Source organism: Eschscholzia californica, unplaced genomic scaffold, assembly GCF_041429995.1.
Source record: "Eschscholzia californica isolate CP2 unplaced genomic scaffold, dmEscCali1.0.p SCAF_6, whole genome shotgun sequence".
In the NCBI taxonomy this organism is placed as follows: Eukaryota; Viridiplantae; Streptophyta; class Magnoliopsida; order Ranunculales; family Papaveraceae; genus Eschscholzia; species Eschscholzia californica.
This window is the reverse complement of record NW_028238483.1, coordinates 11,070,974-11,087,448: the sequence shown is the minus strand read 5'-3', so window position 1 is coordinate 11,087,448 and position 16,475 is coordinate 11,070,974. Positions and strand designations below refer to the sequence as shown.

The following is a 16,475-nucleotide window of genomic DNA, read 5'->3' as shown; positions in this document are numbered from 1 at the left end:
AACAGTAATAGAGATAAGAAATTTCTCTCTAACTTTAGAATCCAGCAACCTTCTTTCCTTCTCTGTTATATCCGATAATCTTCATCTCCCATAACAGAGAAAACTCTCTCTCTAAGAAAATATATTCAGCCATTTTAAATCTCCAGTTCTCTCTAAATCCCCTAAATAAGAATTAACCAGCCAAGCTTTCCTTCTCTGTCAAAATCCTGTCTTTAGAAAGAGAATTCTTCTAAAAACAGTATCTCCAAAATTCATCTCTCTCTCCATCTTTCTAAACTTTCTAACCAATCTTTCTTTAGGGATTATTTCCTTTCTTTCTTCATCCTTGTTTCTAGTTCAACCGAATGCATAAAAATATCAAAATATCTCACGCCATCTCTCTCTGTTTAAATATCTAGAAAGAGATCCGTCCATTATCCCTCTCTCTTTACTGTTATGCCTGCTTTCCAAAAGAACAAGTTGAAAAGATAGAGAGGGAAGAAAAATTCCTAGATTTAAGAAATTCAAAAGAAATTCCTTAAAGGTAGGAATTTATTAACGTGGAGAAGGGCAGATCTTTATCACGTTAGCTGTCAATAAGGGATGATTCCCTACATCACGGAGCAACCGAGAAAGATTACATCACCGTCCGATCTTGGATGCCCATCTCCTTGTCCGTTAGATATACGCGTGGAGCACTGAAGTTTGGGTGCTAGCAGGTACTGAATCATGTCCCCAGAAAATTCCCAAGTATGACCCGCAATGCCCAATAGTATTCCGAATATTCACCATTGTCGTTGGATCGCCCGCCACGTGGTCATCTTTGTCTTTTATCAATTAACTTTGACTAAGACTTTGACCTAATCTAATTTACTCATCCGCCCTCCGATTTGACTTCCGTCTTCGCCGTTGGACTCGTCTTGGACTCTACTTTCATTGGAGCACCAATTTTGACCAAAATTACCATAATCAAGAAATGCCCAAAAATACTCCTAGCACGTCTTTCTCTCAATTTTATCCGCTTTTCACAGTGAACTCCGTAAAAGACACCTGGGAAAGAGAAACAAGCAAATCATCAGAGTAACTGCTCGAAATTGACTAACTAACCCGAGTTAGGAGATTCAGATGGGACATTTTCATGTCTCATCATTTTTCTCAATGGTTGAACGACAATTTGAGAAACGTGTAAAAATATTGCGAAGTGATAATGGAACAGAATTTACATGCCTACGTCAATACTTTCTAGATGAAAGAATTGAATTTCAGATATCCTGTGTTGGAACGCCTCAGCAAAATGGGAGAGTCGAGAGAAAACATCAACATATTTTAAATGTGGCCAGAGCTCTTAGGTTTCAAGGATCGCTTCCCATTGATTTTTGGGGAGAACGCATATTAACTGCAGGTTACTTGATAAATCGGACTCCATCTTTAGTATTGAACGGGAAAACACCTTATAGATATTATACGGTAAGGAACCCACATATGACCACTTGAGAATATTTGGTTCGTTATGTTATGCACATGTGAGGACATGGGATAAATTTGCTAGTAGAAGTAGATGGTGTGTTTTTATAGGATACCTGTATGGAAAAAAAGGTTGGTGTTTATATGATTTAGACAAAAAAGATTTCTTTGTATCCAGAGATGTGGTGTTTTCTGAAGGAACTTTTCCTTTGCTGACACATCTAGTCTAGAGGCAAGTGAAGTATCAATAGTTGAACATGTTGATGTTGATTTAGAAGAGACTTCGGTTCTGATATTAAGGGGGGTACCGAAGCAGCGACAGATTTAACGGAGTCAGTCGGTCCAAGAGACGCGCCGCCGGATTTGATTCTAAGAGATGATGAAGAAGAGTTGGGCAGAGGTAGACGACGAAGAGAACCTTCAGTTAGACTTCGTGATTATGTAATTAATGCAACCCGAAAATTGAGTCCATCTGCTTCCACTTCACTCGTACCACGACATCCTTTAGGTAGTCCTTATCCTATAACTAATTATGTGAATTGCGATAAATTTTCTGTACGACATAGACATTTTCTCGCAGCTATGACAGTTGAGCGAGAACCTACTTGTTATTCTGAGGCTGTCAAAGACAACCGGTGGCGGGATGCCATGCGCCAAGAAATTGATGCTTTGGTTACCAATGAGACTTGGGAAATCAAAGAATTGCCTGAGGGAAAGAAAGCTCTAGGGTGTACGTGGGTCTACAAGGTGAAATATAACTCTGACGGTACTGTTGAGCGATTGAAAGCCAGGCTAGTAATTCTTGGGAATCACCAAATTGAAGGGATTGACTACACAGAAACATTTGCTCCTATGGCTAAAATGGTTACTGTGAGGGTATTTCTTGCTGTTGCAGCTGCAAAGAATTGGGAAGTGCATCAAATGGTTGTACATAATGCATTTCTCCATGGTGATCTCACAGAAGAGGTATATATGAAGATGCCGCCTGGGTTTCAGGTTAAGAGTGGGACGAAAGTCTGTAAACTCAAGAAGTCTCGTTACGGGCTGAAACAAACACCACGATGCTGGTTTGCTAAACTATCTACTGCTTTGAAGAAATACGGATTTTGTCAATCATATTCTGATTATTCCTTATTTACTCTACGACGTGGTTCCATTTTTCATAACGTTCTAGTGTATGTTGATGATCTTATTATCTCAGGCAGTCACTCTGACGATATTCAAAAATTCAAAGATTATCTCAGTAATTGCTTTCACATGAAAGATTTGGGTACTCTAAAATATTTTTTGGGGGTAGAAGCTTCTTGTGGTCCAGATGGATTTGTGTTATGTCAATGCAAATATACGCTTGACATTAATTCTGAAGTGAGATTGCTCGGAGCTCGACCAACTGCTGTCCCGTTGGAACAAAATCATCGATTTGGCCATATCTACCAGTCAACAGCTTAATGATCCAGAACCCTATCGTTGGTTGGTGGGTCGGTTGATTTATTTGTGTTTTACTCAACCTGTTTTATCATATAGTGTGCACATCTTATCTCAGTTTATGCAACAACCTCGAGTTGATCATTGGGAGGCGGCATTACGGGTTGTTCGTTATCTCAAGGGTACTCCAGGTCAAGGTATCCATTTGCAGAGCAAGTGTGATTTGCAGCTACATGGATGGTGTGATGCAGATTGGGCTGGTTGCCCAGTCACTCGAAGGTCTCTTACTGGTTGGGTGGTTTTTCTTGGTGATTCACCCATTTCGTGGAAGACGAAGAAACAACACACGGTGTCTCGCTCTTCCGTTGAAGCATAATATCGGTCCATGGCAATAACCACTTGTGAATTAAAGTGGTTAAAATCCATTTTATCAGACCTTGGCGTGTCACACCTACGACCTATATCTCTTCACTGTGATAGTCAAGCGACTTTACATTTATCTCAAATTCCGGTTTTTCACGAGAGGATGAAACACATTGAAGTTGATTGTCACACAGTTCGCGATGAACTGCTTGCTGGTACTATTGCTCCATCTTTTGTTCCGTCCAACTCCCAACTCGCTGACATTTTCACCAAGGCATTGGGAACTCGTCAGTACGATTTTCTTCTTCGCAAGTTGGGCATTCGAGACCTCCATGCTCCAACTTGAGGGGGGATATTGAGAATATTTGGTAATTATATTTAGGAATGTAGTATTGAGAATATTAGGAAAATATTGTCTTTAGGAATGTGTTCAGAAATATCTTAGTTTTTAGGAAAATAGTTATACGTGTATATTTTCTTGTTATTCTGGATCAAGATAAGATCCTCTAGTTTGGTAGTTTTATTTGTATATATACAGAACCCTAAAAGGAGAATAAGACAACTTGATTTTCCGCAACTTATTTCAACCTCTGGTAGAGTTATTTGTATCCCCATATTTCGCTTCTGCCTTCTTCATCTTTCATTTTTATTGATATTTTCTAACAATATTCTTTTAAAGTCCCTTTTATCTCTCTTTCGTCACTTCCTTAACTTCTTTACAGAATATGTATCATGAGCATTTTTTTCGCAAGATAAAGATCATCTTATTTTTTCTAACATATAATTTGTACTTATTAACTCAGAGTGTTGCTTAACATAAAAAGGTCATTGGTTGAACGACACATAATATATCTTTAGCAATTCACATTTATAACTAACTATGGTAGAGGTTCGTAACGAAGCTCCGCGATTCATCATTGATGATGGTATTCTTTTTTGCTCTTTAATGTAATTGTGCCCCATAAAATAAATTTTCTAGGTCCGCCACTGCATCCAATGCACAAACGTATCACTAATGTGTTGTTTGCTTAGTGAATGTGTAGATATGTGTTGGAATAGGTTTGTTTTGGCCGCAACACAAACCAAATTGTGTGAAGTTCAACCGTAAAACATATAGGGTTATTTATATTTTGTTTAATGCAATATGATAACGATGTCATGCAAAGATGATTTATTTGGTGAATCCTAAAAAATGGTGTATGCAAAAATGATTTGTTTAGTGCATTTCGAAATTTGTATTTTCTTTTTAGTTTTGGTCTATTCTGGGTTAATAATGTAATTATTGTGTTATTAAGGTCCATAGTTTGGATCTTCCACCAACATTTTTTTTTGTGAAAATAATATATAAATGGAGATCTAGCAATTGAAGATTTTTGAAGTTTAAAGCTTAAATGTATGAATAATTTATTCTCTTATTCCAGTTGAGAATGGCTTCTGTATTAGCCAAGAATTAGGGCGGGAAATATGATAATTCAACTCATATATTGTCATCGTTTTAAGACCTAATGGATTTTGAAAGAGGATTTCTCGTGTGGGGATGAGCTTATTCTTTATTTTTGAAGGGTTTTTTTGTACGTCAAAACAACCTTGATTGGAGTAGTTACCAAGTTAATTTCTGGCCACTAGGTTAAAGGTTCGAGGTTTTAACAAAAAAAAAATGTTAAGGGTTCCAGACACAGAGTCATACCCCTTAAAGTACGATGATCTTTCAAAAAAATACGTTTTATTCTTTTGATGTTCGGCCACTATTGTATAGTTTGTATGCTCATTGAACATAAAACAACAAAATCCTTTCATCAGGATCTGTATAAAGTTAAAATTTGAGCTTGAACTGGGTTGACACTATTATTCGGATACTTGTTAAAGTGTTTGAATTTATTAAGGTCTATTTAGTATAGTTGAGGATGGATGGAAGTAGTGAAGATTCGAGAGTCATGTCGTTTACCCCGACTTGGTCTAGTGTATTAACAATTTTCAATGCCGTTTTGCTGCTTGTGGAGCAATCAATTGAGTTTCGTTAGTTGATTTTCTTGAGATGTAATTTATGCCTTATTTCTTGTAAATGTCTGTATTAGAGTAGCAAACACTTCCTTTTTTGTCTTTTTTTCTGTTCAACTTACAATGAAAGGAAAAAAGAAAACAAAAAAGAAACTAAACAACATCCTTAATAAAGTTGGGAGGGAGTTCCAAATATTCTTTCGTTGATGTTTCCTTCCCCATTTAGCTAACGCATCCACTTTTACGTTGATTGATCTCGAAATGTAAGAGAATTTGATGTTAGTAAATTCGCTTTTCCAGTGGAGGATTTCGTCCAAGTGCTTCCTGGATTGCCAAAGAGTGGAGAAGCTTTGATCTTCCAAATAAGAAATAAGATTGAGGTTGTCACTCACTATATGGGCGTGGTGAAGCTGAAGATTTACGACCCATAGGAGAGCTGATTTAATTGCTAAACATTCGCATTCTTCCGCATTTTGACGTCTGACTGTATCTGTAAGCGCTGATATAAAATTTGACTCCGCATCAAATATAATGCATCCAGTCCCTGCTAGTTCAGCTAAGTTAGTGAAGGATGCGTCTGTGTTAATTTTGAGAAATGGTGTCGATGGAGGGTTCCATTGGTGTTGTCTTGGTTCTTTGCCTTTGGTAGTAATCTTCAGTGCGAATGTTGAGGATGCTTTGATTGATTGAATGGTCTGAATAGGAGATTGTTTTTTTGTTGAGAAGCATGTTTCACACCTGACTTTCCAAATAAACCAGATAATTTGAGCATATAAGTTCATTAGTTCCTCATCTAGATCCTTTCAAAGAAGGATCCATTGTTTAACCGAGGTGAGATGTTCCATTATGACCTGAAAATAAAACCATATTGCTTTGGCATAGTGACAATGCAGTAGCGAATGCTCGATCGTTTCATTAGCATTAGAGTTAATACAAGTAAAGACATTCCTAATAAACTTACTTAATTTATCTTTCACACGTAGACTGTTGGTACAACATTTCTGTTGAAAGTGTCTTGAATATGGATTTATATCGAACCCGGTTTACGACCCGCTGACCCACTTACCTACAAGGCTGGTATGCGAAGTAGGGCTCTGAGGCAGAGCTGGAGTCCGAGACATAGCTGGTATGCGAAAGCAAGGCTTATGTCGGTTATTGGTGTTAGCATATCCATGTGTATTTCGAATTTAGAATGAGAGAATCGGTGAGGCGGTGGGATTAGGGTTTTAGTGGCTATATAAACTAAAACCCTAGGAGATATCAGCAGTCTCAGACTTACGAATCTCTTGTGTAACTTGTTTGCTTATCATAGTGGAAGTCATCGCCCCACTGTCGCCGTGGAGTAGGTCTCACAAACCGAACCACGTAAATTTATGTGTTCTGTTCTTGATTGTTCTTTATAACCTATTGCTTCTGTTTGATTACTCGTTATAGATCACATTAAACCCCAATTGGCATAAAGAACTGGTATCAGAGCTAAGGTTTTGAGGTTTCTGTGATGGTGAAATACGAGATAGAGAAATTCGATGGAAGTAAAGATTTTAACTTTGGAAGATTAAGATGCGAGCAGTATTGTTTCAACAGGGTTTGGTGAAAACATTGAACATGAAGGATGCACTCGTTGAATCATTATCGGGAGCAGAGAAAGAAGATCTCATGGAAAGAGCTCATGGCCAGATTCTCCTCTGTTTGAGCAATGAGGTCTGGCGGGAAGTAGCGACGGAAACTACAACCGATGGGCTATGGAGTAAGCTGGAGACAAGGTATATGACGAAATCTCTAACTAATCATTTGTACCTAAAGAAGAATTTATTTAGTTTACAGATGTTAGAAGGAGAATCGTTGAAAGACCATATGGATGAACTCAACCGAGTATTCTTGGATTTGGCAAGTATAGATGTCAAATTCGAAGATGAAGATAAGGCAGTACTATTGCTTTCATCCCTGCCACCATCATATGAAAGCTTTGTTGATTCTTTTGTGTCTGGTAAAACAACTACAACCTTTGAGGATGTTAAAGCAACATTGAACTCTAAGGAGTTGAGACAAAGGTCATGGAAGAAAACGGTTTAGTTGATGGTTTGGTTGTGAGGAGAATAACGCAGCAGCTAGGCAATGGGAAGGGCCGGTCTAGGTCTAAATCGAAATCTAGGAAGTACAGGTACTTTAACTGTAAGAAGAAAGGACACTTCAAGAAGAATTGTCCTGAGCTTAGAAAGAAGCCCGGGGAGGCAGCAGTCATCGAAGAATAACGCAGCAGCTAGGCAACGGGAAGGGCCGGTCTAGGTCTAAATCGAAATCTAGGAAGTACAGGTACTTTAACTGTAAGAAGAAAGGACACTTCAAGAAGAATTGTCCTGAGCTTAGAAAGAAGCCCGGGGAGGCAGCAGTCATCGAAGAAGAAGATGATGGTAGTGTCTTGGCAATCATTGAAGAATGTGATGAAGCTATGGTTCTGGCGATCAATGTCTGCTTTGCTGAAGATAGGTGGATTTCGAATACTGGTTGTACGTTCCATGTCTGTACTCATAAGGAATGGTTTTCCACTTACACGACCATTGATGGCGGTAAGGTGTTAATGGGAAACGACGCACCTTGTAAGGTAGTTGGAATTGGTAATATTCAGATCAAGTTGCACGATGGTGTTGTGAGAACTATAACATACATCAGACATGTTCCAGATTTGAAGATAAATCTAATCTCTTTGGAAACTCTGAATGATAATGGTTGCAAATATACTGGTGAAGGTGTTGTTCTTCGGATTTCTAAGGGGAATCTTACAGTTATGAAAGGGTTGAAAAATAATGGTCTATATGTGCTACAGGGTAACACTGTTACCGGATCTGTAGCGGTATCATCATCAGACAAGGAAGTTGAGACTACCAAGCTATGGCATATGCGGTTAGGGCATATGAGCGAAAGGGCAAACAGGGTTTACTTCGTGGGCAGAAGGTTGGAAAACTGAAATTCTGCGAACACTATGTCTTCGGGAAACAGTGTCGGATCAAATTCAATATAGTGATTCATAATTCCAAAGGGACTCTAGACTACATCCATTCAGATCTTTGGGGTCCCTCTCGGGTTAGCTCACATGGTGGGGGTAGATACATGTTAACCTTGATAGATGATTTTTCCAGGAAAGTATGGGTCTACATACTAAAACACAAAGATGAGGCATTCGTCAAGTTCAAGCAGTGGAAGACCTTGATCGAGAGCAAACTGGAAAATCGATCAAACGCTTGAGGACTGACATACTTGAGGATATGCTTTACGAAAGTTGGAACAAAAATACTCCGTCAACATTGTGTAATGCTCTATTGTTGCCTTAGAAATTTGCTACGGTTTTATCCTCATAAAGAGAAACCAAACCCCGAAAAGCAACAAGTATTTTGCACCACAATTTATAAACTATGGTGTGACTAAATTCGTGGTTGAAGGCATACTTAAGAAAATTGTTTTCGCTGTAATATTTAACTTCACTTTGACAATATGGTTCCAAGTTTATATTTAAGACTGGTAATTTTTTTTTAGAGCATGTAAAATAGTTTCATTGATCAAAGAAAAGCAGAGTGGTAGCTAAGCTAACTATCCCTAAGACAAAAAAAAAAGTGAAAGGTTACATTAAACTGGCTTATAGCCTTACCATGACATCCCAATTACTAACAAATTGACTGAAATGAGTATTGCTAATCCAATCCTGATTCGAGGCCCAAAAGTAAATTATGCTCTGCACCTTGACGATTGTATTCTCTAGGGATTGTTCAATATCGTCTTCTTCCTCCAAAACTCGGTGATTCCTCTCGAGTCAGATTGTCCATATGATGGCTGGAGGGATACACAACTGAATAAAAGACTTTCTATCTGTAATCTTTGAAACTTCCAATTACTAAGAACTTGAGAAATGGTATGGACCTTAATGCCGAAAGGATGATAAAGATATATAGAACCCGGCCCATACTTTAGATGTGAATGGGCAAAGGAGAAAAAGGTGAGAAGAGGTTTCACAGTTTAACTTACACAGAGAACATCCGTTTGGCATAGTGGATCCTCTTTTTATCATCATATCCATGGTCGGGACACCATCCAACATAATAGTCCAGAGAAGAAATGACGCCTTTGATGGGATAAATTTATGCACCTTCAGACTGGTAAATTTACTAAAGACAATTTTTGGAAAGGCGAAATAGAATTCATTAAAAGGGGAACGGTGCCGATATGCATAGCACCCTAGTACAGAAAAGTGAGACCGATAAACGACCTTAACAAAGAGGGGGGGGGGGGATAGTGAAATGAAATATCAACAAACAATCCAAAACACAAACAAGAGACATTCTCCCCTCGACTATCAGAACTTCGAATTTCAATGCTAAATCTTTTGTTGTCCTTCCAATGTCTGGTTTCGCTTCTTTGTTGTCCTAGTCCAATTTTCCTTGACGATTAGTACTTCTTTCCATCCAAATCACTCTCCATTTCTCTAATGGGGTTATATTTCTCATAATTTTCAGCAACTATGAATCCCCTTCTTCTCACGCCCAAGTTCCGACCCACTTCCCCGCTTTCTTCTCTGATCATTTACCTTTAGCATTGTTTCCGTCTTTGTAGAGATTCCCCAACATGAAAGAACTCCTGCACTAAGCTTTTTTTCACCAATATTCCAAAACTATTTACATACTAGTTCTCTTCACAGTCTCATTCAAATTAAACAACTAAATACTTAAAGATAGGTACTAAAACAAGAAATATGCAACTACATAGAAAGTTCGATATTAAGTTTCTATATGAAAATAAACTAGTTATCCGCTGCTGATTTCCATAACATAGCCCGATCGATCGAATATAAGCTCCTCCATCCTCCCATCTATTAATGACCTGTTGATCGATCGTCTTGATGAAACTCACGGCTGCGCATTGTCATTGTTAGCTTGCATAAGTTCGCTCATATCAAAGTTTGCATCAAACTCTCCATATCCATTCTGCATTAATTCACAAAAATATTTTTTAAAAACCTTATAAGTATAGCTAATAAGTTTAAATTAAAGAATGTAAGTATGAGTCATGCCTTATCACCAATCTGCTCCAGAGGTTCCAAAAATGAAGTGCTTAAGTCGTCTTCGTTGAATACTAGGTCGTTTGAGTTCAGTGCTGCAATAGGACCAAAGCTTTCTACATTAAACAGACTCTCAAACTCATTCCATCCATTTTGCTCTTTTGCTGCAGCTTCCACTGGCGGTGGTGGTGTCAGCACTGGTGTACGAATGCTAGTCTCTGGTACAACTTGGTACCCTCCATTCTGCACTAGTGGTGCCAATGGTGCTTGAATACTAGGGTTTTGTACTGATTCATACCCTCCATTCTGCATAGGTGGCGCACAATCCTGCACTAGTGGTGCCAATGGTGTTTGAAAGCTAGGGTTTTGTACTGACTCGTAACCTCCATTCTGCATAGGGTGTTCATATTCTTGCACTGCTTGTGCCAATTGCATTTGAAAGCTAGGGTTTTGTACTGATTCATACCCTCCATTCTGCATAGGTGGTGCATATTCATGCACAGATGGTGCCAAGGGTACTTGAAAGCTAGGGTTTTGTGCAAATTGATACCCTTCATTCTGCATTGCTGATGGAAGTGTTGGAAACCTTGGTTGTTGAACAAATTGGTATCCTCCATTCTGCAGTGCTGGTGAAAATTCCTGTACTCTTGGTGGCATATTTGGTGTTTGAATGGAACCATATTCTGGTACAGCTAGATTACCAAACGTTGGCGGTAAGAGTTGGCTTGTAGTTACAACCCCACCACTTTGGTTTATAGGACGTGATGAACCGATGACAGGATATTGAGGAACAAACGATGATCTCATATTTCCTATACCAGAATTAGCATTATAATCAATACGTCCTCTGTCATAAATCCTTTCATTTCTTGCCAAATTTTCTTCGTGAACCATCTGCATAACACCCCTACCACTTGTCGATCTTTTAATCAACATATGCCTCCTAACATATTCAGATGAAAATTCCAGACCGAAGTTGTTATCAATCATGTTCTGTTGTTGAAGAGCTTGTCCAGACTGAGCTTGGGTTGTATTATAGCCCCCTGATGGATGCATTGAAAGACATTAGAATGAAATACCCAAATACTAGAAAAACAAAAAACGTGATCGAACGTTATTTCCAAATTATGGTAGGAATCGTATCGGCAAACCTTCTTGGGATGATACGGAGACTCCCGGAAGTGATTGATGGGCATTCGTCAAATACGAAGGATGATCTGAAGCAGCTTCAGACGTAACAAAGGCTTGGTATGCTGAAGGCGTTGTAGTAAGCTGGTTAAGGTATTCTTCGTCAACTTTGTGTTTTTTCAAGAACTTACGAAATTTCTGCAAATATATATATATATATATATCAAATAGAAAATTAGATAATGATCGATAATGAGTAAAGAAATAAACAAGAACCCAATATGGATAACTTAACAAATTAACCTGCAAATGACTTGCAATGTTTTCTCTTGTTAGTCCAGGGACCCTCATAAAATTGAAAATCTTTTTCGGCACCACATCTAGTTTATCACCAGAAGAAAAAAGTTAGGGTTAGATATTAAAAACCATGTAAGAATTGAAGAAAATAATAAGATTAGTTTCACATATATAATGGACTAAAAAAACAGTGATTATGTATTTCTTACAATCAAACCCTATTTTTTCAACTGCTTCCAAGAACAGGTTGTGTAGCCTGTCAGTCCAAACCACCCTTTTTTTCTTTGGTTTGCCAACTGCAGGTTTTAGTTGCCTTCGTTCTTTACGATTCTTCCCCTTCTCTTCCTTACTCCTCTTACAAATTTTCACCCTTGAGCTCATCACTTGATGTTCGGAAGGCGGTGGTGATCCACTATTATTCCCTTCTTCCATTACCTTTTCCAGTGGTGAAATTTGCACAGAACTTTTTTCGATTGTTCCACCACTCTTATTCTTAAGAGCATGTTGCCATATAGTTCTAACATCATGAAGGGTGACAGGCTTCGTGAGAAATAAATTAGCCCCACATTGGATTCCTTTGTCTGCAATTTCCGTACTGGTATCTCCAGTAATCACTGTATTCCATCAAAGAGCAATCTTCAGTTTAGTATTCAAGATATTTACTTCATAAAATCTTACCAACAAAGATAATCAGTAAGAAAATAACGACATAAACTGTCATCTTTGGTGACAAATAATGTGGCAGATCTAGGCTGTCGCGAATATCAAGTTAACAGGCGACGGTATTACTCGTCCCCAAATATTTATTTTCATTAAATGTATGAGAAATTTATTCCTAAGCCACATTTAACAAACTAAGAAGGAAGGTTTAACTTAATTTCTAACTGGTGAATGCGATCCATGAGTTCAAATCCATCCATTCCTGGCATGTGAATATCAGTCACGACAACATCAAATCCGCCTCTTGTTTCTCTCAGCACTTCTAAAGCATCATTTCCTCCGGGAACAGCCCTCACTGAAAGTTGTAAAGACACAAGATCAAAATCATTTTATAAGCTACCTAATTATAACATTGATTACCATAAGTGAGATATGATTTCATTAACATTAACTTGTTTTATCAAAGTACTTCCCATTTTATAGATTATAACAAAGAGAATCATTATTGGGTAACATAATATGGATCTCGATCGTTGGAGTGTGACCTTATCTCCCTGCATTTGATGTGCCTTAACGCGTTAAGTAAGTCCGATGTGACATTAGTTATTCATTAAGGGCAATTTATTTTCAATAGTATATGCATGGGATTCTAAGAATATTTTTTTACAATAATAGGTTTCCTTAAAGTGAAAACCCTAAGAATATTCGCGCAATGCCTCGCTAATGAGACATACAACGCCGCTTCTTCTGTGTCACTGAAGTTATTTATTAACTCTTACCCGATATCTTAATAACACGTAACAAAATTAATCACCTGGATGATTAGGGGTTCACAATGCAGTAGCCCGAAGAAGAAGAAATTAAGAATACTTATGTAATAGGCCGCCTCTTTGAGGAAACACAGATTTTTCGGAGTATATATAAATTTTTGGGTTGAATTGTTTCCTTTCGTTAATTTCCTCAAACACTCACCACCCTTAGTATACGTTTGGTTAGTCTTTTTCTTCCCTCTTGTCCCCTTCTCACCACCACCAGCAACTCTGGCGCCACCATGAACTCTGGCATCGCCACCAACTCTGGCGCCACCATGAACTCTGGCATCGCCACCAACTCTGGCAGAGCTATCACCACTTTCTTCTCTCCTCATCTTCTTTTTCTCTCTCTTATCCCCTCCCTCTTGTCCCTTATCTTCCTTCCCCCCTCTCTTATCTCCTCTTTTGTTTGAGCAAAGGAAATCGCCCCTTTGTCTTGGATTTGGGGGTTCCATATACTATCGAAGCAACCTTCTTCCAAATCTAGAACCCCCAGATCCAGCAGAAGCAACCCTTGTCTGGATCTGAGACCCCCAGATCTAGTTGAAGCAACCTTTGGCTGGATATGGAACCCCTAGATCCAGACAAAAGGCCCTCCCCTTCGTCAGAATTTAGAGAGAGGCATGCATGGAGAGAGAGAGAGAGAGACAACAGAAGAGAGAGAAAGATAGAGAGATCGATGAAGATGAGAAGGGCAGTATATAAAAATAATTCTGGCGGTGGTCGCCCGCCGGTCGTCCGTGATGGGACGAAAGAGGAGAAGAAGACCGGAAAAAAATGAGGAAAAATCATATTTTTCTACCCAAATAGTCTTGTTTCCCCGAAAAATATTTTTGTTTTGTTTTCGAAAACACCCACCATGCATGTTATAAATATGATACAGGTCAGATAGGGAGAGAGCTAGGGGGCATGCAACTAAAGAAATCCAGAACATTACATAGACAAGAAACAAGATCAATGAAGACATGAAGTGATGATTTACTACAAATCCTCCTCTCATTTAACCAAAATAACAGGCAGGGCCGCAAGGGTAAACCATTAGCTAGTGAGTTGAGTTTGTCACAGCCAACTTGATAAACTCATTATTATCAAGAGACAGTGTGTTTCAAGCTCACTGTCCAATAAATATACCACCTAAACAAAACAAAAAATGAAAGTAAACAATGACGCATGCAGCAGAATGAAATTGCTGACAGGCGCTGAGTTAGTCAAAATCAACTTGATAAACAGATTAAAACGAGGAGGTTGGAGGTTAAAGTCCAATCTCCCCAAAATGCAACATTTCGAAATGAATACAAAATCCAACATAGTATATACCTTCATAGAGGGAAATCTTGAGCTTCATCCCCATCAGATAGAGACAAGTCATATCATCGTCAACAACTAAAACACGAAGACCCGCACCAGGAAATTCACTAGAACTTCCATTCGGTCCTGGGTATGAAGCTATTTTTTCATTAATATCCATGGCTAAACCTAACTTGGAGAAAAATGAAGATGGTAGTTTTCTTTCAGAGTTTAAGAAGAAGAAAGCTAGAAATGAGGCAATGTTTCATCAACCATTAGCACCTCTATTTATAGTGGTGAGATAGAGAAAAAGGTGAAAAAGGAGAGAATCCCTAAAAGAGTGGGATAGTGAGCTTTCACACATAATCTTTGTAGTCTCACTTTTTATTTTGGAATTTAATGGCTTCCCTTTTTTACTAATTGTTGATTGTTTTTGTTATTTTGGCTAATTTAAGTGGTAAAGTGGTTTGAGATTTAACTAGTTAGGCCATTGTGAAAGTAGATAATGAATGTACTTAGCTAATAACATATAAATATGTAATATATGCACACGCGTTTTATTAGAAAAAAAAAAAAGATAACTAGAAAAGGAAAGAGGATTTAGGCTTTTCGTTATTTCATGTGAAAAACTTAGGAAGGTTCGAAAACAAGCTGCGATACGTTTGTTGTGCTCTACAATCATTTTGCACCATACTTCTTGTGTCGTTATATGGTAATATATGCACGTGTAAGCAGAGGTTAAAAATTTCAGATACGACAATAAAAGTTCGGTAAAACACGAATAAATTTTGTAAACCAAAGGAAAAAGAATTAAAATGTGATTTTGTCCGATAAAAATATTCAAGATTCCACATTGCATTTGGTTTTACACTATATCCAATTTAGTTATGATTACAGTAACATTTTTATCCTAAATTATCTTCTCTTTGATATATTATGATTATGTTAGTCTAAGTATCTTTAAACCATCTCAATTAAAGAGTTGCAACAAATGTTTGATCCTAATAACACTAGGCAAAATAGAGAATCTTTAGTTTAAAAAGTTACTATAAAGAGTCATTTTTTTTTTGTTGAAAGGACTATAAAGAGTCATTAACACAATATATCAATTACCCTACTACTAAGATTTACACACATAATCTTCATTTAATTCAAGGATTTGACTTCTTCAAAGATCTTCAATTGGTTCTATCTAGTTAGTGTTTTCTCTCTTTTTTTTTGTTAAGAGTAGTGTTTTCTCTCTCTCTCTAAATTTTCTCTATCTAACTTTTCTTACAAGTATCTAAAAACAGAGCCATATAATGAAGCGTGTACAAAAACTTTTGGATTGGAGAATCACAAAAAACCAGGCCCTGTTTTTTTTTTTTCTCAGTACACAGTTTTGATACTATTGGCCCACAAACTCACATTGGTCCCACCTAAAGACTAATTAGAACCGTTCAGATTGTATTCTTCTAATTAGGATGATGCACCTTATGTACACTGAATACAAGATATCTTTAGGGTTTTGTTTTTCTCATTTATGGGAAGTGAATTTATGACATTTAGATTGGAAGAGAATTATCTCATCAAAAAAAAGATTGGAAGATAACTGGGTGGGGCCAAATCCAATTAGAGACCACCCATGGTTTTTGGAACTGGTTTTGAGTTGACTAAAAAATAGGGCTGATTGCCAATATGGGTCCGGCTATAGGCGCCTGCCTAAATTGTTATTAGCGCCCTAGAGAATAGATTGACCTTAGTCAATTTCAGTTGACCCCTAGCATCTATAGGCGCGAGTCAAGAAGTCAAGAGGACCGGGTCGTTGACCGGAAGTCAGACCTTCACCTGTTTATTTTTATGGACATCGAGGACGTCTTTGGGCTTAACCTGTTACAAGAAACGAAACAAATGTAACCGTAAGGTCTTTGGGGAACACCGGGATGGTGTCGGCCAAAGATACTCCGACGGTCAGCTCAGTAAACTTGTGAGAAAAGTAATAGACACGTGAATGATATCCCTGGAATGTTACCGTC

General features: G+C 38.0%; 1 protein-coding gene across 1 annotated transcript; it reads right to left on the bottom strand.

Moving 5' to 3' along the window:
• Positions 1–9,396: 9,396 nt before the first annotated feature.
• LOC147531699 (uncharacterized) lies at positions 9,397–14,954 on the bottom strand. Its single transcript, XM_086649007.1, has 7 exons — positions 14,491–14,954; positions 12,575–12,716; positions 11,911–12,315; positions 11,708–11,784; positions 11,428–11,602; positions 10,289–11,319; positions 9,397–10,202 (listed from the first exon to the last, which is right to left on the bottom strand). Coding segments are annotated over exons 2-7 (1,767 nt in total). The 5' UTR covers positions 12,576–12,716; positions 14,491–14,954; the 3' UTR covers positions 9,397–10,124.
• Between the last annotated feature and the right edge of the window lie 1,521 nt (positions 14,955–16,475).